This window comes from Chelon labrosus, assembly GCF_963514085.1.
Source record: "Chelon labrosus genome assembly, chromosome: 12".
In the NCBI taxonomy this organism is placed as follows: Eukaryota; Metazoa; Chordata; class Actinopteri; order Mugiliformes; family Mugilidae; genus Chelon; species Chelon labrosus.
The window spans coordinates 17694264-17720314 of record NC_140345.1 but is presented as its reverse complement, the minus strand read 5'-3'; the positions used below and the strand labels follow the sequence as shown (position 1 = coordinate 17720314).

General features: G+C 41.8%; 1 protein-coding gene across 1 annotated transcript in view; it reads left to right on the top strand.

The window, feature by feature from the left end:
- The window catches only part of LOC311497373 (RNA-binding motif, single-stranded-interacting protein 3-like), a 109610-nt gene extending 83691 nt beyond the window's left edge, over positions 1 to 25919 (top strand). Inside the window, exons 7-14 of the mRNA XM_084557653.1 lie at positions 7233 to 7339; positions 11094 to 11137; positions 14605 to 14701; positions 17552 to 17602; positions 22990 to 23106; positions 23472 to 23558; positions 24508 to 24632; positions 25807 to 25919. Of these exons, the coding sequence (XP_084413779.1) occupies positions 7233 to 7339; positions 11094 to 11137; positions 14605 to 14701; positions 17552 to 17602; positions 22990 to 23106; positions 23472 to 23558; positions 24508 to 24632; positions 25807 to 25810 (632 nt within the window). The 3' untranslated portion in view covers positions 25811 to 25919. The remainder of the gene's footprint in view (positions 1 to 7232; positions 7340 to 11093; positions 11138 to 14604; positions 14702 to 17551; positions 17603 to 22989; positions 23107 to 23471; positions 23559 to 24507; positions 24633 to 25806) is intronic.
- The last annotated feature ends 132 nt before the right edge of the window (positions 25920 to 26051 follow it).

Genomic DNA, 26051 nt, shown 5'->3' with positions numbered 1-26051 from the left:
ACCCCCGATTGTGTGGTGACTAATTTCACCTCCTGGGAATAAACAACACCCATTATTGTCATTGTCATCATCGTGAGTATTTATGACTCGTCACGGTGGTCGTGAATCAATTCAAAGAGAATTGGAAAGATTTTTTTTTCCCCTCCTCCAGAGAAATGCATAATATCACAGTTCTGCTACCACAAGCATGACCTGCAGCTAGTAAAACAGTGGCATTACACTTTTCTCTTTTTACGTGATAGCTGCGACAAGATGAGAATAAAATGATGTACATTTCTTCGGCTCTTATGATATTGCGCTGGCAGGGGCTGTAAGTGAATTGTGAAACAACATTAATTGTTTTAATGGAATGACTCAGTAGACACAGCTCTATAAGTTGCTTGATTGATTGTGATGTATCCTTTTAACATTTCACAAATGAATCAATACTGTTGAATTAATAGCTGCTAACAATCCTTGCGCCGTGCGTTCCCCCCGAAAGCCTGGCTTGGCGAGACAAGTTCTACAAATTTGTCCAGTTTTAAAGGAATGACAGAACTCTCTTTTTCTTCCTCCGGCTGGGAATATCAACGATAGCAACACTAAAAAGTTCACCTCCCTCAAGTCATTTACAGTCATGGGAAGAAAGTGCATTCCATTTAAATTAAAAACATACAGTATTTGAACAAACAACTTGACCTTCTTCGCGCGGTAGGTGGTATTCTCGCACAAAGCCAATATCTTTATCAATCAATAGTTCAAGAGAAAAATCAACAAATGTAACATTCCTCAGGAAAAACGAATTACCCTTGGCCTAAGATGATAGTATTGCCGAATGTATCAGAAATAAGTTCTTGTTTTGCATAATTGTCCAACAGCCTTATATTGGCTTGCTGAAAACTTTGACCAGTCTTCAGTTGCCAGATGTTTGAACGCTTCCTTGCATGTACTGCTGGCCGCGTCCAATCCCCTCACAACATTTGAATGCGATTCAAAGCTGGGCCTGGACGTTTCGTAACCGTCCATTTCTTCTTTGTGAGCCATTGATCCAGCGAGCTTAGGATAATTACCCAGACGAGAGGTCCACTTCCGGTTCGGTTTTCAACCTTCGAAACAGATGGCTGCAAATTTATCTTCAAGCTCTGTTTGATGTGATGCAGGATTCATAGTTGAATCAGTGACTACAGGCCGCGCAGTACTTGAGCAACCACAATCCAAAACATTTCACCAGCATTGCTTCACAGTTGATTTGACGTTCTTCTCGTGAAAAGCTGCCTTTGGTCTGCGCCAAATACTGTACTGTTGTTGTGGCCAAACAAATCCATCTTTGATTCTTTTGTCCGAGTCACATTTAGCAAAAAAAAAAAAAAGGCCTGTTTTTTTGCTGACATGTTCACTGCTGAACTTTTCTCTGTTCTTTTTGGACAGCAGAGGCTTCGCAATAGCTTTCAGATTGTAGATACTTTGACACCAACATTTTAAAGAGCTACCAGAAGACCCTGTTTTGGTCTTTGGTCTTTTTTCATCAATCATTCTGCTCTTGGGTTTCATTTTCTGGGGTCTCTCGTCCTGAACAAACTGCCATTGAGTTTTTTGTCCAAGTGAAATTATTTATTATCTTTTTGAATCACTTGCCTGACTCACAGACATCCATCCTCTTTTTTTTCCTGATAGCTTTAGAGAGATCTTTAGATCTTGGCATGACGACACCACATCGCATAAAGAATTCCAGTCCATAGATTCCTATTGGACATATTAAGGGCAGAGTCCACCTGTCTCTCCTCATCAATGAGGTTCTAATGAGTGGTACCTAATCTGAAACCCCTGATGCTATTTGTATGGATTTTAAATTGTGAGAAATTAAATGTACTCTTTTCATGTCGTCCAATAATTTATATTTATTTTATTTATAGCAATAGCTCGCACACACACACACACACACACACACACACACATGGATATCACTTTATGCTTAGACATAGGTTGTTATGGTTTCTCATGATTTGGTTTCGCATTAGTATAAAATTGGTTCAGTTAAATGAATCCCCTCTTTAATTTTAATTAGTTACTTAGTTACTGTTTGGTAGAGAAGTAATGATCTTCTCTACATTTTATGTGTTCTTGTCACATAACTATGTCAGATAATAATAATAATAATAAGAAGAATAATATCATCCTTCCCTTGCCCACAAAATCATTGCGGCTAAAACAGCAACAGCACATCATCTGAGCATCACTGAGTTGAATTTATATACAACCAAAATGTCTCTAATTGGTTTTAACATTATCCAAATGTGTACAGAGGTATTTTTTTCCTCTCTTTCCCTTCAAACACTGTAAAACAGGGATGTCAAATATACGGCCCGAGGGGCCAAAACCGGCCAGCCAGAGGGTCCAATCTGGCCGGCAGTGCAAAAATTACATTGAAGACATCAACTGCAATTTTTCAATAAGAGCAACTGCTATTCCTGGGTTCACACAGTTTTAGTAAGAGATGTGGGCATAACACAACACTGAGCTCTAGAAATAAACAAAAGTTGCAGAAATTTCTGGTTGTTTATTAAACGTAAACATTTTCATACTTACTTGTACTTCTTAGCGCTAAAACAAAGGGAAACATTTGGAGTTTTCTTTATTTATAGGAAAATACACTATTGTTTTACTGGTCCAGCACTGTTAATATCAAATTGTGCTATATGTAGACCCTCAACTAAAATGAGTTGTGCTGTAGAAGAAACTAGGACCATTTATGGACGTGCCCAAACTTCCTGCCTAATCAAATACTGGACCCCTGGAGCAGTCTAAATTTGAACACCAGATGCACCGAGGCAGCCGAAGCATTCTGACAGTATTGATGTATGCATCTGCGTCGGCGTGTTTGTCCGTGTAAACACTGGCCCATAGCGCTTGGTCGGTGTTTAACGTCTGGAGCAATTTCGCAAGCTCGGATAGAAAAACATCTCACAGCTACAATGCCGTGTGTGTCTGTCTTTATGTCTGCGTGAATCTATGCTACCGTCGCAGATTATACAAAAGGGAACAAGGCCACGTCTCGCCTCACTGCATGTTAATATGAGGGACGGCGAGGAAGAGAATGAAGGAAAAGCACATTGAGATTTAGAGATTTAGTTTTTAATTTTTTAACAGTCAATTGTCACATGACGGGAAAAAAACTTCAAGACCAGCCAGACTTTTTGCATTACCAATTCTAATAATAAATAAAAATAACGCATTTTATGTCTATGTGATGAGTCTGGTGAATAAAAAGCCACAGAGATATCATTTTCAGGCAAATACAGAAGACAAACAATTGTTTTAGATCAGCTGGAGTTTTTATTTGGCGCTTTATGGAAGATGCACAAAGAAAGTGTCCTGACTATAAAGTTGACAAGCTGTCAGCTGTCGACTTTGTGGCGTGGCTTTCTCTTGTCTGCTGCAACGGGGAAAACAAAAGAGCGGCAGAACATGCAGCCATTAAGCGCGCCTGTCCTCGCGTCACGTATTTTCTCGCACTTATGAAGCTGCAGTCGTTTGTCACAGGAATGCACACGCGTCGATGAACTTATAACTTGTGAGGGTAAAAATATATCCTTTCCTCTTATCCCTGACAGTTAAATCCTGCCCGTGTTATTCTAACATTCAGACATGCCCTCTTTATTCTAATATATTTAACCGTACTCCAAATATGTGCATACTTTAAATTGATAATTAGGATAGTCCAGTGTTCATCTCCTTATCTGCCATGTATACCATAATTCTGGTCTGGTCACCAAAGAGTGACCGGACTGTAAATGTTGTCTGACCTTTGTTTCTGATTCCAAAAAGACAGGTAACACCTTCCAAAGGGATAGCACCTTTTTGGGCAGAATAAGCCTTGCAGCTGCTCTAACTTTACTTACTTTTTTCCCCATTAGAATCAGCAAGAATAAGATTATAATGAGAAGAGTGAGAAGTTTAAAATAAGAAATTATACTCATTAAAATTCTAAGGATTACTTGGAGTGATTACTTAAGTAGGTAGGTGGGGGTGACTGAGACAGACTGTGACTTGAATGCATAAAAGAAAACATTGTGTTTCACTGCGTTTATGTGCTACATCAATTATAAATAACCAGAAAGCTGTTTCTCTTACTTTGGGCTTTTATTTTATTTTCCCATCTCTGCGTGTGCATTTTTTCATCCGTTCGCTACATTCGTGCGAATGTTGCGCGTATCAGTTGCAGAAAATGTAAAAAATCAGCACCAGGAATGTTCTTTCCTTGTGTGTGGTAATCGTGTCTCGTATAGCGCCGGTGTCGTTGAATCATTGTGGAACTAATTTGTTTAATGTCTCGGTTCATTTGATGGCGTGAACGCAAACAGAAATGCGTCGAAAAGAATTTTGTTCTTGTGGCTCCGTAGGTTGAGAAAATGTATGGTTGAAAAAGCGGCAGTCATTTTAGACCGTGCTTCTGTTTTCAACCAACATTTTTTAATTGTCTTTGTCTCACGCACTTTCAGAAATTCCCTCATCTAAAGTGACTGTTATTTACCACTCAGTCTTCTCTGTTTGTTTTTTTCTGTCTTTACTTTAAAACATCACCACTGCCTCTGATGAAAATCTTCTTTTTTGTGTTTTCTCGCTTGTTTTTCTTGAGGTCACTACACTACACCGAGTTATGTGGCTACTCGTGCATGCATACACATACACCCACATACATGACAGTTTGTATCAAATGTACATGAATGCATGGGTGGAACAGAGAGAGAGAGAGAGAGTAGGGGGTGATTGAGAAAGATGAATAGCAAAGGCAAAAGATAATAACAGAGGCCCGGCCGTGAGGTCTGTTATTCAGATAGAAATCAAGTTAAAACACTTTAATGACAAAGTACTAAATGCTGTATAATCACACAGCACTGTATTTCTTCATCTCCTTACCTTTGGAGTGCCCATCCGGGCCCCAGGCATTCCAAAGATCTCTCAGCTCAATCTTTAAGCACGGAGGAATGGTTTCCTCCGCGGAGAACACCTCTTCTCATTTTTCAGTTTACTGAGATGAAGAAACATTTTTCTTGAAGTAGGCGAGATAATTGCATAGTTTATTTTGGCATTCATGTGTGAGTCAGTACCGGCGCGATGATACTGCAATTTGTTCAGAGCTTTCTGTGTCTTTTAAGAACGTCTTTGTCTCCGTGCTGCACACACTGATGAGGATTTGACTTTCTTTACAGTTTGAGATCATTGCCAGTTAAATGGGACAAGAGTGCCGGCTAATAGCCCTTTTAAAGATGCATCAGTGACTCAGAACATGCCTTGGTGCAAGTACTACAGCGACTAGGGGAAAGCAATGCCTAGAAGTAGGTTTCTTATTCCATATCAGCGTTAAAATGTGTCTTATCGAAAAGACCTATGAGACAGATTTACCTTCACCTATTCTCTTTCTACTTTACTGGGTAACAGAAATATGTGGAATAGAATCCTGGTTGTAAGTTTACATGAGTACCGATCGATAACTAGAAATCAAAAGAAATATATCCTTGTCTCACAGATCATTGATCATCATCTGTTGCTGTGGTCTGTTTTATCGCCAAACCCTGATCTTTTCCTAAACCTAACAAAGTAGTTGTGTTGTCTAAACATTAACAAATGGTTTTGTTGCTTAAGCCTAACCAAATTGTTGGTGCCCGAACCTGACCGCACAGCAAATGAAAAAAACTAAAACTAAACTAAGTAGAAAAACAGTGGTCCCCACAGTGGACACAAACTGCATTCCAGCCTTCCTTCTAAGGACTTTGTTGCTGTTTCAGACACTATATATACACCGATCAGGCATAACATTATGACCACCTTCCTAATATTGTGTAGGTCTCCCTTGTGCCGCCAAAACAGTTGTGACTCATCAGAGAATGGACATGGGCCTTTCTGAGGGTGTCCTGAGGTGTCTGTTAGTGGGGACCTTTGGGTCCTATGGGTTGAGGGGAGGGGCCTCTGTGGATCATCCCACAGATACTTGATCAGTTTGGGATTTAGTGAATTTGGAGGCCAGGTCAACACCTTGTGCTGTTTTACATGTTTTCTGAGTTGTTCCTAAACCGTTTTTGTGTGTGTGTCTGTGTCAGGCTGCATCCTGCTGGGGATGGCTGCTGCCATCAAGGAGTGTCATTGCTATGGGGTGGGGGTGCCTGGTCTGGTCTAGGTGGGTGGTACATGTCTAAGTAACATCCACATGAATGCCAGATCCAAAAGTTTCCCAGCAGAACACTGAAATGTCACAAGATGGTCAATGTTATTCACTTCTGCTGGTAGTGGTTTTAATGTAGTGGCTGATCAGTGTATGTCGCCGGAGCATTCGCACTCAGGGTCTTATATTGCAGTAGATAGGTTAACGTCAGAGTCAATTGCAAATCCCAGAACTGATGCTGGCGGCTTTAACTTAACACCAGATATTGTTTGGGGGAGAACATGTTGGTCTCACTACTTAAGCCGTCAAGTGTCTTTGTCTAAGTCTTTATTTTTTTTACAGTGTGATTTTATCATGCGATTGCTGAAGCGTGTCTCAGAAATAAAAGCCATTGTTTCCTCACTTGTTTCCTAATAATTTCCAAACTGTGCCTTTGGAATAAAAATAAATCAACGCTGAGCAAACCCTAGTTTTTTTTTTCTTTGGGTTTATCCTTTTAGATCGCGGCTACTCCCTTCTATTTCCGAAGCCTGTAGGGTATGTACTACAGCCTATTGGACTGAAGTTTGGTGAACTTTTGTATGGGAGGTCACACTCAGTTAATCCTATTTGTAATCAAGCCTTTCTTCTTTCTCTGGTCCACAAAGGGACCATGTTGTCTTTGGAGCAATCACAATCGCCGTCTATTGCCCGGGGGTCAAACTGTGTGGAGTTATTTAGCGTATTAAGTATGCCTGTTTGGTTTGTTGTTTGAACTGCGCTCCCCAAGCTTTGATGATTAGCCCGTGGCTTTTTGTTTCTACGTCAAGGCTGCTTTTGTGAAAGCGTGGTTGTAGGAGTTGTAGAGATGGTGCGATAACCGCTGTTGTTTAGATGTTTGGATTAGGGGTGGAAGAGATAAATGTAGGTCCAGCTGATTTATGTTATGCTGTTGTTCAGGCAAAACACTCTTTGTGTCTTGTGTCTTTAAATCTAATCTCTGAAAAGTAACTCTTAACCTAAGGTATGAAATTTCACTTTTACCTGCTATTAAGATGATTAATCCACCTCTGCGTTTGTCCTTGTCTCCCTCGCTGTATGACTCACTCTGCAGCCCCTGCAGAGCCTTTGCTGTGCAAGTTTGCTGACGGAGGCCAGAAGAAGAGGCAGACCCAGGTCAAATATCCCCAGAATGGCCGACCGTGGACACGGGAAGGAGAGGTGAGGCTTAAAAGTTTATTTAATCATCAAAAAGAAGAAAGAAAAAAAGCTCAGCTGTAGCATCATGAAAGATTCCTTTTACCAGCCACAGCAGAATTGAACTGGAACACAGGGACCATGGTTTCAGTTTGTCACGACATAATCCTTTTACCCTCTACCATTATAAAGGAAAGCTACCTAAAATTAGTGAATGAGGAGGTGAACTCCGCTGAGTGAGTTTTTTAGAATAAATACTTAAGTTAACAAATACAAAAATTTGCTTTATTCTAATTTAGTTACATGTGTGACTGCAGTATATCCACAAACCTCATTTGAATCCATTCGTGCTCAACTTTCAAGCTAAAGATTACTAGTTAGGAAGCCAACCCAAAGTTTCCCGGCCAACAAAATTTTAGTTTTAGTCAAATGTTTGGTCTGGAGTCGCTCAGTTTCGAGTTTATTACACCCAGCAAAGATCTAAAGGCACAATCAGATAGTTTTGGGCGGCTTTTTGTGGTTATGGACTGAAGAGTAGCAGCGACGTAGTCATGCACATCACCCGAGCGCCGTGGAGTTTATTTTGTTCGCAACAAAATGGCTGCCATCGGAGAAGCTTCAGAGACGTTAAGATTCCTCTGACGGTTCTGTTGTAAAAGGCATTGAAAGAAAAATATCTTTAAAGGACGGAGAGTTAACGGGGATTAAGGCATTTGTCGAGAGGAATACGCCACTAATCTCATTGCTCTGATCTTTTGAAAGACTATCCAGTTGCAGCACAGAGGTGTTTTTTTTCTTCTCTCTATCAGTTGAAATTGAATTGAATTGGTGTATTTCCAGACACAAATTCTCATAAGATTTGAGTCTTGCTACGCAGATTACAGTAATCTTATTATAATAGGCAGAGAAATAAAATTACTATTGCATACAGCACAATAGACTGTTGTGTGTAATAGCAAGCAGTACAATCATGCTGCTTCACGGGAAACATTAGTATGTCATCTCTTTCTTAATCTTAAGCATCTAGCTGATGCTCCCTTTGACATCACTTTCTTATCCACATTTTACAACAGAAATCAGGAAAGCTCGACAGGCCCCCCTGCGGGGTCATTATCAGCTTTCACTTCCAGTAACATATTGCTGGCTGAATTAGAGATGCGGCTGACAGTATGAAAGCTGGCATATATAAAGGTTGTTAAATTTAAAATGTACAGTTCCTTCGAGACCCCGGTGCCAAGTTGGTTTTGCTTTTGTTGAAACTCCCACCCCCCGTCTGTCATCTTCAGACGAAATGAAACCTTGTGTGGAAGATTGAAAGCAGATTGACTGTTGCACAATGCGGAGAGTTCAGAAGTTTTCAGTGTCGATACCGAAGCTTTATTTTACAGAACAAGGGAAAGTGAATAATAGCATCGCCGCCCGCACACACCGAGTGCGTTTTTTTTTTTTTTTTTTTTAACAGTTTCCCAATGCTCGTGTTACACAGAGGTTGGCTAAGAGCACGGTGGTGAAGGGAAGTGAAATGGAACCAGGCTGAAATGGTGCACTCGAACAAGAGCCGCCACAACAAAAACAGGATGATGCCGTGTTTGACCTTTGTGTGTGTGCGTCTGTGTGTAGCAGGCAGGCTGCATTTTTTATTTCAAAGAGCGAAATGTGACGCCTCACAACAGCGCCTCCTCCACGTTAGACATCCTGGTGTTAGGGATTCTCATTCTGTGGGCTGTTCTTAACATGCGTAAGTCATCAGTGATCGGTGCCTTGACTCCTCGCACATTTCTCAGCGGCCGAAGTCCTAAGACAAGCGTCACTTGACTGCCGAGTATCTCTCGAGAGGTTGGTACATTTGTCGGAACCAGGGCTCGGAGTCCACGCCGACTAATAGAGACATCTGGCTGCGGAGACGCTCTGAGGTGCCTCATTGCGCCCTCACACTCAGTCAACCGATCCTAATCTCCCAGAACCCCTCCACTCCTAAATGAGTCTGGCCTTGGGACAATGACATGAGCACATATTACACACACAATCACTCGCAGTCACTTCTGTGCAGCAGCTGAGGACCCATTGTGTAGTTTTTATCGTTAGATGAAGCAAACTTAGAGGGCAACGTGCAAACATCAAGATGCTTCAAAGACCTGCTCTGACTCTTTTGTTGCAAATGACAATTTAATAGATCACCACTGAATAAACTTGCGAAAAGTGTAATAATTGTGTATCGGGTATGAAATTTCACCCTGGATTTTGGAGTAATTAATCTTTGATATTTGATGTTCCTACTGTTTCGCCATTCCTTTTGTGGCTTCTGCAGTCTAGAAACAGTGTTTGGGGGGAGAATCAAACATTGCTGTGGAGTTCAGCTGCAGGACGTCTCAACTCAAGTGCCAATTTGGAGAGAAGAGCCTCGCGCAGGGCATAGAACAAGCACAAATAACTTGCGTCGGGCTGCAGTCCGCGGAGGAGGGGGACGGTGGCGATAGAGATGGAGAAAAAAATAAAGATTAGAGCGCTAAAACTATACTATTGTTTCTTTAAGTTTGGTCCTAAATTGCCAGGGGCAAGCCAAGTGGATGAAAACCTTACTCAAAGCACAGCACAGAGGAGTACAGTCTCATTCATTTGCACATTGATAGAGGCAGTGAGGCGCAGACAGGGAACATTCAGAGGGAAAAGTGTCACTTAATGATAAAAGCTTGACTTGATAGTGACAGTATTTGCTGGAGAAGAAGACAGCAGAGGAAATACGAAGATACACTCTTGAGTTTCTTCAGCCGCTGATGTACTGCAGCTGGAATGTAAAAACGTATCCTATTAATTAATACTGAGTAGGATAGTAAAGAGTGAGCCCTGTAGCTGCTATCGATTGATATAGGAAAATGACATTGTGGCGTCTGCTTGTTGTTCCATGAGAAATGTTTTTTGAATTAAATTTTGAGCAACCTGCATTCAGAGAAATAATTTTGACCACTGTAGAGGTTTACTATGATACTAACTCTCTCTCTCTCTCTCTCTCTGTATGTGTGTATGAACTTTAGACTTTCATTTTCCTTAAGATTTCACCTTTCTGATCCTTTGTTCATTCACTAAACCAAACAATTTGAAGTAACTGGTGATTTTAACTCGGAAGAAGCGCTGCCACCTGAGCTCATGTCACCCAATGTGGACTGATGTTTTCCTCCATGTGCAGCATTGTGTGTGCATATGCCACTTTTAAACATCATTATTTGTAAAAAGCATTTACTACTTTTTCTTTATTTTTGAAAAGTGGCATCTATGCAATTCAAGTCCTACTTCTTCCTACCATTATTTAGTTTTTAGATCTTTAATTTTCCTTTTTGGGGGATCAGCGAAGGTGCATCTTATCTTCTCAAAACATATCTTGTCAAATAAGATGTTTAGTTATTTTTTCTAAATCAATTTAAACTCTATTAACAAAACATAACGTCTGAAAACACTACATTTTCTTCCATTGGTTCAAGTGAGCCCTTTAAACTGTGATTTTATGAAACGCTTGTCCTTCTTTTGAGGATATGTTTGCTATAATTGTGAAAAAAGATAAGTACAGTTATAAGTGGCCCTTAAGCTCGCACACAAATACTTTAATAGCCGGCTCATTTTGGATTTTTATGGTATTGTAAATACCGGTTGTATTGAGTAGTGGATTTTAAGATAAATCTTACATTTTCTGACTCACCCCCAGATTAAGACTAAAGAATTACAAATATTCAAAGCAATTTTAACATTTGTGTGTACATGTGTCTCCCTTTCTCTCTTTCTCCAGAGCGGTATGGCGTTGACATATGATCCCACAGCGATGCAGAATGGGTAGGTGGAAGATTTTCTTCACAGATTTCTAAAATATCTCTATAACTTTAGATGTTTGCAGACTTCAAGTTTGATTCTTAGAAAAAAAAATATTTTTAATATATGGAGTCCCAACTCCTGTACCAGTGTACCTCTTCAACCTGTACAAAAGTGACACTTACAGCAGAGGACCTGCAACGATGCCAGCCAGCCGTCAGCACTGATACTTTCATCCGAGCGAGAGGGCCACACATAAATGTGCGCAGACTGACACAGAACACAAAGGTTGTTAACACGCGGATATGCACATACTCCGTCTATCTCGCCTTCATTCGGAAATCTGACTGATCCAGATGGCTCATTTATTCATGCACCTATGCATACAAGCTGTCAGACATGTAGGTTTTGATTGCAGACAGGGGAGATGGGCGGTGTTGCAGCGCCGCTGTAAGACTTTCGTCAGCCAGGGCTATCTGCAGTGCTCCCAAGCCGGGGAGCGGAGTGTCTGACTGTTTCAGGGGGAAATTGGAGATCGGTCCTGTCTGCTCGGAATGCTGCTGGTGATGCGATCCCAGGAGATGCTTCCCTCTAGCTCTTGTGTTCCTCTTCTCCTCCTCTTGTTGGTTCACTCCTAATTTCCTCTTATATCCCTTCTTTCCAAACAACAGGGTGTAAATTTTATTCACCTTTACATTTCACCTTTACATTCACTTTGAAACTTCTGTCTTTTTGTTTGTTTTCTTGTTTTTGTTATCTCGTTAATTTCTATGCTCTATTTCCGAGCAGCTGTTTTGTTTTCTCTGGTGTCTTTTTGCGTGTGTACATTTTCTCGCACGGAATAAACGCTGGCTCACACGCGAGCATCTGTGCGCTTGTGGTGTTTAAGTCCTCTCCGACCTCCCTTCCGAGGTCAGTGGAACTCCTTCCGGCGAGGCACTAAATGACTGTGAAATGCTAATGCAGCTAATTAGAGAGGCGAAAAGCAGGGAGGGAAGGGGATTGAATAAGAATGGGGGGCCGCGCCGGGTCAAGAGGAGGGCAAAGGCAAAAATAAAGTCAGCCCAAGGATAGGGGAAGGGTATGAATCAATTACAGGTTTGCTTGTCCCTCTGCTCGAGGACAGCTGGATTTTGATGCCAGTCGTGGTGATATTGGAAACATGTGTCGCTGCTGGCCAGAGTCCTCTTTTATCATAAATTCGTTTTCCTATTTTGTCTTTTTCCTCCTATCTGGACCATTTCCCATCCCTTTTCTTCTCATTCTTCTTTCTCTTTCTCTTCTTACCTCAACTTCTTACCTGTCCGTGTACATATCCTCCCATTCTTCTCTCTCTCTCTCTCCAACCCACACATGCGTATATATATTTTAGTATGCTTCCCCACATTTCTCAGCTGAAAAGTCACTGAGGTCAGCACTAAATCATTGTCTAATTTTTCAGGACAACTCCTGACAGGGCGTTTAGATCACGCCGGGATTCGCAGAGGTTTTAAATTCAATCCCATAGTAATGTTCTGTTCGCAATTACATGTTAGTGCATTGTTTAAACAGCCACGCTGGAGTCCCCATTGACAGCGTGCTGCTCGGGGCTAATAGCCTCCATCAATAACCTTGGATCTGTCCTCTGCCTACTACTTCTCTCTCTCAATACACATCACTCTAATGAAAAATACAATAAACACAATCTGAGAAGCATATTGAATAACCCGACCGCTTTCCCTCATTTGTATTCATCAGTGACAGTAATACAGTATCTCTAATGCAAGTCATAGATTCATTGTACAGTGAAAAAGATGGATCCATACCGTGGCGTCGCCGGCAAGGGAGATATTTGTTTTTGTTTTCTCGAGATCATCACTTTGACAAACATGTTCCAGCGTGTTCTGCTGCTTAAATCCATCTATCGCTGCTCATCTTTTCGTGTTGTGTCTATAGTGGTCGATAGTGGTTTGCTTCTGTGCTATGGAGACATTAAGTTAAACCAGAGCTGAAAGGTGCAATGAGAAACAAGTTCCTTTAAGGACTTAGGTAAGTGAAGTCAGCAGGCTTCATCACAGCTAGGATAGAGCACATGATCAGCCTGCACGTGAACCAGAGCTGAACCCGCTGCTAATTAGTGAGATTTCTTTTTCTGGTTGCACAGTCATGAAATGCATTATATTTTTGGAAAACAGAGACTAATTATTGTACTTCTACTCTTCATGCACAACTATGACATAGCCTTCAGCGCACCAAGTAGAGCGTAAAAATCCTGCAGGGATGCTGGATGACTCTGCAACTCATCACTGGCAGTCGGAAATCAGCTGCCTGAACAAACCCTCGGTTGCCACCGTTTAAAAGTATCTGAGGGTTTGCATCTCGCGGCGGAGGCTCGAAACTGCTCGCGCCGTCACTGACCGTGTGTAATGCGAAACAGAAAGTGCAATAACAGGACAGGTGGCCACCTCGGGAACCTATTTCACCCTTGAAATGAGATGTGGGCTTGTGTCGCAGCGGAGCAGCACCAATCTGTCTACGTCTTTCTGTCTTTGACTGGTTGCTGAGCCCCACTATCATCTCTGTATATTTTATAGATGTGATAGTTAACATAAATAAAGCATCTCGACGTTCAAAATGCAGCAGATCATATTTAAAAGTAAACAAACTGTGTGTTTTTAAGTAATTCTTTCCCCAAATTAGGAAACTCTTGGCAAGTTCCTTTTTATATAGTCATGGCTGTGTTAGAGTTAGATAGAGGAGGGTTTCTCTCTCTCCGTCTCTGCCCCTCTCTTTTCCTCCCCTCCCTTGCTCCATTATTCAGTCAACAGACACTTTGGGATCGATCGGGCACAGCAACACGGCCTAGCGGATGAAACATGTCCTCTCTAGGTACACAATGATAAATAAAGCACTGCGAGCCACAGCATTCTACCGCGGCAGGGTTGAGGGGGTGAAATGAAAAAAATAAAAGGAGAGATGGAGCAAACTTGGAAGGGCAAACAAAGGTGTAGGTAGAGAAGCAGACAGAGTATTAAATGCAGATGTTACAGATGCATCGTTCTCTGGGATGTGGGACATGCGTAGGCGGGTACATAAAGGGTAATATTGAAATGTTTCACCCACTCGCACATTAAGGTGATAATTCATTATTATGCATAGCAGCGCACCAGACTCCTTTGTAACATGACGTGTACTCCGGTGCAGTGTCAAGTCTCATTCGGCAACGTCTTTGATGGTGTGGCACAGAGTGAAGCTGCAATATTTATTGTTTCCATGACAGCTTTGATGATGTCTGATCCATTTTGTTGGGGCTGTCTTGAAGCTTACTGGGTACGAAAGGTTAATTTGCACATGGCTGCGTATGGAGATTTAAAACTGTATGTGCAGTGCAGCGCAGCCTCTTGACTGGTCTTGACTGACCTTATCATACTCTTGTTGCAGTTTTACCCAGTTTCGGTAAGTATGCTGATATAGATGTTCAAAATTAAACTTTATCTTTTGTGTTTCCTTAGGTTCTACTCTTCGCCATACAGCATCTCCACCAATCGGATGATTGCTCAGACGTCAATCACACCCTTCATTGCTGCCTCTCCTGTCTCCACATATCAGGTGGGTGGACCCTCTCAGATGTTTGATTTGTTAGATTAATGGCCCAGACATACCAGAAAGACACCAAAGAACTACTGGCAAAGAAGGTCTGACTGTGCCTTCACCTCACGTTGATACTGCCAACAGCCACCTCATACACAGATCAGACATAACATTATGAACCCCGACAGGAGAAGTAAATAACATTGACCATCTTGTGACAATACAATGTTCTGCTGGGAAACTTTTGGACCTGGCATTTGTGTGGATGTTACTTAGACACGTACCACCCACCTAGACCAGACCAGAGACCCCCACCCCATAGCAATAACACTCCTTGATGGCAGCAGCCATCCCCGGTAGGATGCAGCCTGGCACAGACACACAAAAACGCTTTAGGAACAACTCAAAAAAACATGAAGAACAGCACAAGGTGCTGACCTGGCCTCTAAATTCAATAGATCCCAAACTGATCAAGTATCTGTGGGATGATCCACAGAGGAGGCCCCTCCCCTCAACCCATAGGACCCAACAGCTCCCACTAACAACATCCTGTTGCCAGACACCTCAGGACACCCTCAGAAGGCCCATGTCCATTCTCTGATGAGTCACAACTGTTTTGGAGACACAAGGGAGACCTACACAATATTAGGAAGGTGGTCATAATGTTATGCCTGATCAGCGTATGTTCTGTGTCCGCATGAGAGGAAACAACTCTCCATACTAGCAGTAACAGTAGACTGCCATTCGAAAGGAGAAACCGGAAGAGCTCGGACTAGTGAGGTTGCTAGGAAAAGCCACATATCGCTGTAAAGAACCGGCCTCTCCTGATTCACGCTGATCAGTTGCTCTACAATTTATTCATTCTAGGTGATCATGTTGTGAAAATATTTTTTGCATTTGAAGAATATCTGTGTGTGCCCTCTTGACTTTGATGTTTGCTTACTTTCATCAAATCCACTCAGAAAGAAACTGGGACACACCTAGTCTGAATTGTGCCTCCCTGTGCAGTAGTGATGCACAGATTGAAAACAGGAATGCATCAATCACATATCCATGCACCATCCTCCCGATGTATCTTGTGAATATTATGCATCTTATTTTCTATATATTTTTATCTAGTTTTTTTTTTAATTCTATTTGTATTTGGCTCTGTCTCCTTGCATCTGGCATTTTAACATGACAGATGCATTCTTAGCATGATGGTGTGATAACGCCACTCTGAAATAGGCTTGTTTTAAATAGGCAAACAAGGGAATCTCGGATCAACTGCACATCCATAAATATAGCCAGCGCATAAATATAGCTCACCGTCGCCAGCTTCAGCTAAATTCCAGAAGTGTCTCAATTTTGTCATTTTGTAATGGAAATTTTAAATACAGGTTGTAATTAAAAACTTTGAGAGATGATTCATTCAAGTCTCTAGCGTGTAGATTACCGAGATGTAACAAGCCGACTCAACGTGCAGTCAAATTAATTTAAGATAAACAATTACAGAAATGTCAGGCAGCAATTTCAGAGATGCCAGTTTTTATTTGTTAATCATGTGTGTCTGCACAAATACTGTGCTGCATCCATGCTACTATTTATCATAGACATGCTGTATAGGAATATGCATGACCAGATTTCTGTGTGTGTCGTGTAAATACCAGTATGCCTCATTTGACTAACATGCCCGTTGTTAGTATTGATCTTCTCTGAAGAAAGAAAACCACAGGGCAATAGTAGCCTTATCCTGTCCCATGTAATGAGCGAAATGAAAAATTGAAAAATCTCTGGGTACACAGGTCACACCGGCAGATGTTGTCTTTCGTCAAAAAATAATCGAGCACAGAAATTCAAATATCGCGTCTTTGCATTTGTAGCAGTTCTTAGTCCAGCAGTGGTAAAACACAAGCTTACGTTCCAGCACTTCTTCCATCGTTACAAAACACTCGCGGTTCTTTGAGCGCTCGACTCTGTACTTGATCCTCAGTTTGTCAAACACATAGATTTTTAAAACAAACACCGGGTCCTCCCCCACAGGTTTTAACGAGCATTAGATTCTGCTGTAAATTAGAGAGACAAACGCAAAGGCACGTACAGTATCTTCGGCGGTGTGTAATTCACTGTCGCATCCTGCTTTCTGAGAAAAAGCACAAGAAGAAATGAACTTGCTTTGCCTTACTTTAACTTCACATAGATAGATATAGGTAAACATACACACGTATAATGAATGAATATGCATACATGTGACAAAGGGGCCTTCAGGGACATGTTTCTCCTCATGTTAGGGTTGGGCAGTGGGCAGTGGGTAGCGGGACCAAGATGAAAGTAGTGATTTGTGGCCAAGACAGGCTTTGATGATGAAACCCTCACTGTGGAGCAGTAATTGTTATACTGTTTTGCTCATATCCTGTTATAATTACAACATCACATACTATATAGTGGACCCTCCGTTAGCGCTGTAATATTCTTTAAGACGTGGTGCCGCAGGGACTGAGACTCTGAAATGGGCTTGTAAAGACTTGAGCTAATGATTAATTTTCTTTCTTCTCTTCTCTGCTTTTCTCATTCTCCCTCCCTTCCTGTCATTCTGTCTTCCAATTGTCTTTCTTTATGTTCTCCCGTCCTCAATTCTCTACCCACTTACAACAATCTTCTTTTTGATCTTCCCTTTCCTCTCATCTTTTCCTGACCTTCCTTCTGCATCCTCCTACTCGCGCCCATCCCCTCCTTTTTTAATTACTTTATTTTTCTTGTCCTTCCTTTTGTCCTGCTCTCCATCCTTCTTCAATCTATTTCGTCACCCGCGGCTTCTCTCCTCTTCTCTCCTCTTCTCTCCTCTTCTCTTCTCTTCTCTTCTCTTCTCTTCTCTTCTCTTCTGTTTAGGTCCAGAGTACATCTTGGATGCCACATCAACAGTATGTTATGCAACCTACAGTAAGTGTTTTAGCCTTTCCTCTGTTTGTGTGTCATGTGTTACACTGGTCTTAAATATCTTCCTGTAGTTCCTGAATTTTTCAACGGGTCCTGTAATCCTCCTCATAATCAAGAATGGAAATGATGGAAACAATAAGTCACGTGACAAATCCCTACGAATCACAGTCAGACTGCGAAAAGCCAAGTAGTAAAATAAAAATGTTCAGTCTCCAACAAGTGCAGCGTGTGAGTGTCAAACCCAGGTCAGGCTGAGGAAAAAAAAAAAAAAAATCTCAACGGTGCTCTGCTGAATCAGCCGCCCTGAAGCTGCTCCGATCTAAGCGAAGCCGATTCAAAAATCTATAATAAAAGGTTGCTCCCTGCTGGTTTGCAATGAAACTGCAGCTTGGGGGTCTAAAGGATTTAGACTTTCCGAGCTCTGTGTCTTAGGACACACTTTCTCGAACCCAAACATAACCTTGACACAGACTAAGGGTTTCTCTCATTTTGTCCAGGGAGTGTATGCAGCTATATCAATGTAAAGCCTTAAATAAAATCTGTAACTACTCCAGCTTCTAGTATAAAATCTCAGCAGCACCTTCATCCAGTTATGGAGTAATTAGTAGAGGGAGTGAGGTACAATTTTACCCTGTTTCTCCACAGAAGTTCAATACACAAGTAGTTTCCTTCTCAGTACGTCTGGATTAGAAAACCATAGGCAGAGATTTTAATAGATATATGTTATAGTAACCTTGGAAGGGCTTCGGATGAATTTAAACACGATAGGTCACAGTTTCACCGTTACTCTGACAATAAATCTTAAAGTAGCCTGCAAAACACACATTTAATGTAGACATCCAATGGTTTGAATTGTCCCTATTGTCCATGAAGTGAAGAGTCAATCAAGACAAGTGTTTAAATCAGTGAGAATATCAGTGATCGTGGCCGCCGTGGTTGGCCAAAGTCTTCAGTCGCATCACGTTATCTGGTCAGCTATGACATCCACGGACTGCACTGTCTACTCCAGGAGTCTTGTAACGGAGGAAAACTATTCACAGCACAGCTAGCTCCTCGCCCACAGGTGTTTTTTTTTTTTTTTTTCTGGAAAATACAGTTGGTTTCACTTACAAAGAAACAAAGATTCCTATTTTGTTGGTGAGTTGGTTTCCTGCCAACTTTAACTTTTTATACCTGTAAAAATTCAGCTGTGCTCCACTGAAACTGTCAGCTGTTGGTGTGGTTGAGCATAGAGGCAGCAAAGATACGGTTTATCGGCCAAATAGTGTCTCACACAGATGACATTCGAAATTCTGTTGCTTCCTCCTGGTTGTGTTCTCTTTCTATGTGTCTTCCTCCTCTTGTCTGTCTGGCAAATCCTACACACATTCTGTTGTCATATCTGATTAAAATTATGTCTCTGAGAGAGGATAATACCCTTCTGTAAATGTGTTTCCAAACAAATGTCCCATCTAATTATTTGGCAGGCCGCTTGATACGTCTTCCTAGGACTTGGGAGGAGACGGAGAGTGGGACAGAAGAAAGAGAGAGAGGGAGAGAGAGAGAGAAATAAAAGATGAATACAGCGCTCTGTGGATTTGACAGAGGGAGGACAGGGGAGAGGGGCAGGCGCAGGGAAAGGAGTGGAAAGAAGGGATTACAAAGAATAAATCAAGAACAAAGAAAAGAAAACAACTGCTGCAAACGCATGTCTGGGCTCTGCGCGCCTGTTCCCCAGCCTTGTCTGCGCATAGTCAAAATCCCTGTTAGACAACAAAGGCGAAGGCTAGTCATTGTATTTCCTGGATACAGAGGAGCTTGGCATATTAAAGCCGCATCGGGGAGGGAGACGGGGAGAGGCACAGCGGCTTAATTCTGTTCCTATGGCAGCAGCAGCAGCCTCCTCACTGCTGTAGCGCGGCTAATGACTGGTAACTCTGATTAATGGTGTGCGCTCATTGACACATTTAGGTTGAGGCACACACACGCGCGCGCAAGTCAACGGTCCATCTTGCAGTTTGACATTTTCACACGCTTGGAGCACAAGAACAGGAATGTCACCGCGTGTATCGTGGACAAATGCGAACTGTCACTGAAAAAGTGAATTCTCTTATTCTCATGGTATAAAAACAGTGCTATGTGCTCTTTTTGTGGCACAGGAATAAAGGTGCACATACTCACGTGATTGTATTTACCCGCAGACATGAGCCTGAGTGCAGATTAAGTCAGTTGCACACACCTAGATACGCAGTGGAGTGCCTTAAGGACGGTGTGTTTCCAAGCCTTGGTGGAATGCCCAGTTTACTTGAACTCCCTGTCTTTACATCTTAATTAGCGAGGGGATGTCTTTGTGCATAATTACTCACAAATCCCTCTACAGGAAATGAGCGCATTATCCTAACCATACACAGCCAGAAAGACAAGGAAGGCAGCTTATTGGGATTGGGATTCCTGATCTTCCCGAGCTAAATTGCTATGTTAGACCCATCTGAGGAGACAAAGGTGTGAGAAATGTGTCGGAAAAAAGCAGTACATATCTGAGCATGCAAATATTGCACATAACTCCCATTTTTATCTAGCAGTGTGCAGATCTGTCACCCATGCATGCATCTGGGTGCATGTTTGCAGCCTGCAACCTAGCAATACCGGTGTTTTTGCTCTTCATAGTCCTGTAAAGCACATGCGTCCCTTTTGTCTGTAATAACAGAGAAAGAGGGTGTGGCTCCATAACAGAAAAATCAGTTTGAAGCATTATACAAGCATCTGCATTTCAGAGCACGCCACCTAGGAGGGAACAAACAATGCCGGTTCACATTCTTTGCATGCTCACACACACACAGAGAGAGCCTCCATCAGAGAAGCAGCAGTTAGTTGTTTTTCCTCAATAAATGGGTGTCATTATCACTAATACTGTGTATTTGATGCTGCACAGCGCAGCACTCAGCTAGCCTGCTTCACTTCTCTGCTGGAAAAATGGCAGGCAGAGACAAGTCCTCCGGTGTCCTCACGGAAGTAGTGGAAGGCGGAAGTGGAGTGCGCTTACTCAAGTACTGTGCTTAAGTACATTTTTGAGGGACTTTATTTAGTATTTCTATTTGATGCACTTTATGCTTCCCTTGCAGTGCGTTCATTTGACAGTTACTTACTATTAAGATGGATTATTTTACACAATAGATAATAAAGCAAGCTTTTAAAATACAATACAGTTTTAAAGATTAAAACCAGCATTTTCCAACCTTTTAGACTTTAAATAGAGATTCTCTTCTCAATAAAGGTTCAAATGATCCAATATTTCGTATCAAAACTTTCCTTCCCATAAATCTCACAACTCTTCAGATGTATCTGGTGTCCTCTATACACCAATCAGGTATAACATTATGACCACCTTCCTAAAATTGTGTAGGTCTCCCTTGTGCCTCCAAAGCAGTTGTGACTCATTAGAGAATGGACATGGGCCTTCTGAGGGTGTCCTGTGGTGTCTGGGAACAGAATGTTGTTGGTGGGGGCCTTTGTGTCCTATGGGTTGAGGGGAGGAGGCCTCTGTGGATCATCCCACAGATACTAGATCAGTTTGGGATCTGGTGAATTTGGAGGCCAGGTCAACACCTTGTGCTGTTTTTCATGTTCTTTGAGTTGTTCCTAAACCGTTTTTGTGTGTGTGCCTGTGTCAGGCTGCAAGGAGAGTCATTGCTATGGGGTGGGAGTACCTGGTCCACATGAATGCCAGGTCCAAAAGTTTCTCAGCAGAACATTGTACTGTTACAAGATGGTCGTTGTTATTTACTTCACTTGTCAGTGGTTTTAATGTTGTGACTGGTCGGTGTATATGATATATACATATACCATTTTATCATAATACTAATGTGCTGCTAATATTGATGCACTTTTGATTAAGTTGTATTTTTAAAGCAGGAATTTCACCTGGATTGAACCCCGTTCTGTCTGTCTTGTGTACTCATTTATACGGTTGCCAGTTTAACACTTTAAATCTGGGCAGATAAAGTAGTTATTGTATGTTTCCTTTTATATAATTATATATATATATCCTGCTGAGAGATTGGATAAAGTGAGAGACTGTGTGTGAAGCTTGCTGACATAAGGCTCTTAACTTATAGATCCTCAACTGTGAGCAACTCTGACAGGCTGCTTGTGTTTTCAAAAGGAATAGCTAGATCTTTCATTACTCAGTGTGTGCTTCCCTACGCGTGCTCGGGCTGTTGCGAGCCTCCCCGCGAAACCCTACAGATACAGAGATGTGAAGACGGCTGCCATACAGCTGGGCCTGAGCCTAAAATACCAAAACTCAATACCTGTGTTCTTCCAACATCCTGTCTCGACATGCAGCTATAGAGGTGCCAACTGCTCTCCGGAGCAATGCTGACACATATCCACTGATGCTGTCTGTGCTCATGGGAAGTGTAGTTAAACAGCTATCACAAATAAACAGCGTTTACCTCTGCAGGAATGTTGCCTGGCATCTCGGCACACAGTGTTCGTCTATTAAATCTTTACAGAGCTGCTGAGGCTGTAGGAGAGCTGTGCTGGAGAAGTAGTGCTCAGCGCATCAAGGTGTTAGGTGGCATCAAAGCACTCGCAAAGAGAATTACAGTAAACGCTTCTCTGCTTCATTCACAAGCATGTTCTGTCAAGCCTGTCTGGCACGGCGCCTGAAGGCTTGCATTGCCAGGTGAAGACAAACCATTTTATGTAGTCATAAAAGTTAATGGAAGCTTTTTTCCTCGTGCCAGTAAAGACACAGACACGTATGTTTTTTTGCTGTGATTCATGGTTTAAAGGAGGACATACGTGTTTAGACAGCTTCAGTTGTACATTTAAAATTTGCCCTTTTTGCTCTTACGTAGCTGACAATGACAAAGTAAAATCATGTTTTGTTTTTTTAGTATTCAATTACATATGGATTCTAACCTCAATGCTTCCGTGTAGGGCTGGTGCTGTGTCAGCCACGTGATTAGCCAGACAAGCACGTTAATGTGCTTGAATTTCTGTCCAGATTGTTTAGTTTTCGCCTCATCGTAGCAGAGAATTATTATCCTCATGCCGTCAGAGTCCTTTAAATGCATTTAGCAAACTCCTTACAGAGAGTTTCTTGGATGTCATGGCCTTGTTTTTGTTCTGAAACGCACTGTGACTTGTGAACTCCAACCAGGTTATAGCAAATAGAATGCACCTGACCTGAAGAGCCAAACTTAGGGGTCTAAATACTTTGGATTCACTTTTTGATTATCAATAGATTTGTAGTTTGTCATTTAGGATGACTTGTCCGTTGTAAATGACTCATGTGTGTTTAATATGAACTGGTCAAAATACTTTCTAAAATGACTGTTTTACATTTTCTTTCCTACAAAAAGACTGATAACATTGTCATATCCTCCCTTCCTTTCTTGCCTCAGGGTGCTGTGATCACCCCAGCCGCGGCCATAGAGCCCAGTTTGTCTCTTCACCCCTCCAGTGTAATGGCTCCTCTCACCCAGCAGATGAACCACCTGTCTCTGGGCCCTACGGGCGCGGTGAGTCTCCCATTTAGCCTCTCCCACCTCGTCTCGCTCTGCGTGCATGTGTGGCTTCATCCTTGGAGTTCACCCAATATTCTTAACAGAGATGTCTGTGACCTTCTCTGAGCAAAATCCCATAGTGAAATTGGAAAAGAAACCTTTTTCTGTTTGCAGTCTAAAATGTGCAATGACCTTGGGACACGGCTGAAGTATATACTGTTTTGTGGACTGACAAAAAAATGTGTTTTTTGCCAGATAGTTAAGTTACTAACAGCATAGTCCTTCTACATAGCATTAGATAGTAAGGATTCTGGACATATGCTGTATACTGCTTGTGCATATAATATATTACTGTCTTTGCCTTTCCTCCTGTCTTGCAGTACATGTCTGCTGCAGCGGCTGCTCCTATGCAAGGAACCTACATTCCCCAGTACACTGCAGTGCCTGCCTCTGCCATCACAGTGGACGTAAGGACAAGTTGTTTAGTGACTCTGTTCAGATAGTGGCCTTTACACGGTTTGATTATTTATTGCCGTGGGGTTAAAAATGAACTTGAAGCTACAGTATCCGTAAAACTTGATCATAACAATTCCGCAACATAATCTCTTTTAATACGGTTATCAGATTGGCTAGATGCCAATACATTGTGTTGTAGTGTGGGAAAAAAATTTAATCTGCAATTTTGGTCAAAGGTCTTCTGTGATACATGAGACACTTCAGGTAGATAAATAATTTATACCAAACTCCCTAAGGTCAGAAGAACTGAACTGCAAATTCTTCCAAGCAGAAGCATCAGTAATTAAACAGAGCTCGCCTCAAGCAGTTGAATATATCCCCTTCAAACAATCCAAAGTTGATTTTGTTAATTACCGGTTTATACTCTAATCCGTATTCAGTGGAGCAGAAGTGAGTCTTTAGTTTATCTCACTTGTCCAGTAGAAATTAAACCTTCCAACTCATAGATGTCAAACATACAGCCCGCTTTTGGCCCGCCAGAGGGTCTAATCTGGCCCGCAGCATGAATTTGCAAGGCGCAAAAATTACACCGAAGACTGCAGTCTTTCAATGAAAACAACTGCTATTCCTAATTTGTCCACTGTTTTAGTAAGAGAAGTGGACAGAACACAACACTGAGACCCAGGACTAAACATCAGACAGCACAAATCACACTTACTTTTCTTAAGAAATTAAAAAATTTTAAAGGATAGTTTATTAAATGTATACATTCTCCTAACTTACTCGTTCTTCTTTGCACTAGAACAAATGGAAAATGTCTGCTGGAAAAATAAATGCTGTTATCTTACTGGTCCAGCCCACTTTGGGCTGTAGGTGGCTGTAGGTGAAATAAAATGAGTTTGACACCCCTGTTCAAGATTTCATATCTGACTTTGTTTCTGCGACTGTGTTTCTGGTCAGGGCGTGGTGACAGACCCTTCTCCACAGACAGCTGCCCCCTCCTCACAGGACGCCAGCGGGCAGCAGCCTTTATCGGTGGAGAATACAGGAGATCATGCCACAGCCTATTCTTACCAGCAGTCTAAGTGAGCGCAGTGACTTGAAGTCTGTACTGTTTCCCACAGTTTTGTTTCACAGTATTGCACCGCATTGCACTCTAGTTCCACTCAAGTTTTGCTCAGCAGTTCAGTTGAAATCGGATGTCGACTAGTAAGGAAGTCGGCTGACAGAGTGGGATTTTGACAGTTGCACCTTATCGGGTAGTGATAACTTAGGTAGGGCATAAATATTTCTTATTGCTATAATTATCAGGAAAAAAAGTTTTTTTTAACAGATCGCTAACAGTTTCTCAGTTTTACGATAAAGCTGAAGAGGTTCAGTCCGTCATTTTCAGTCCGTCAATGTCCTTCATTTTCACATGACATAATAGATAAAAAGAGGTGTCAATAATCCTTTTGAAGGCAGCACACATAAAACCAAGGAGAACTTTCACTATTTTCATTAATAAATTGGTTTCTGTAACTCATTCACTTCTTCATATGTAATTTCAAATGTGTAAGCACCGGGAAACAACATCAACAAACCCTGTTGGGTGCGAAAATGTTTTGAAAAGCTTATCCGAGGTTTAATTTAAGGCTTAAGCAGCCTGAGTTAGTCTAATCCAGCTCTTCGTAGTTATTGTGTTTAGAGTACAAACTTTCAACTTCCAGGATTGTGGCCTTTATCCCCCACCACTTACAGGAAAAGTCCGTTTGAAAGAGATCTCTCACTGTCCTGTTCAAACCTGCACAGCCAGATGCCATCAGTCCTTTCATTTATCTTTTGCATATGAGCATGGTGGAGACCTTTGGCAGATAGAGGGACATGAGTGGTAGTAGAATACATAACACTGTCTCGTACTTACACTCGTAAAATGTACTACAGCGGTGTTTGCTACGGTTGTCTTCCAAGGATTATAAATCATGCTGAATGGTGTTTGTGTGTATAATTAGCCAGAGAGGACTACAGTGTACAGAGAAAACGCTGTGCCACATTTTGCTGCTGTAGTCAAAGAATAGTGTTGGCCTTGGCTTGTTTGCCGACCCTTGGCACCTTTTCTCTTTTTCCCTTAGTTGGTCTTGTTTTTCCGCCTCCTAGATAACCCGCTGGTGGTTTCCTTTACACATAGTGCTTGTACAAAGAATGTCGCCCCTGCTTTAGAGACTGTAACATTGCCCAGAGTCGCCGCATTTTCACTGACTTGTCTCCTGTCTCCTTCAGATAACCAGACCGGTAGGAGTCATTGCTGCATTGCCTTTAGAAGGACTGCACTGAGGCGCTGGAGGCACGGGGAGAAACGAATCAAAATGACACAGGAGCAAAACAAAACAAGAAAAAAAAATAAAAATAAAAATAGAGGTGACACGGACAACTCTGAGGGGAGAATGCTTCCACTGTGCACAGGCACCAAATAAAAGACAAAATGGAGAAAAAAAAAATCAATTATCTTTCTTACCCGACTGAAC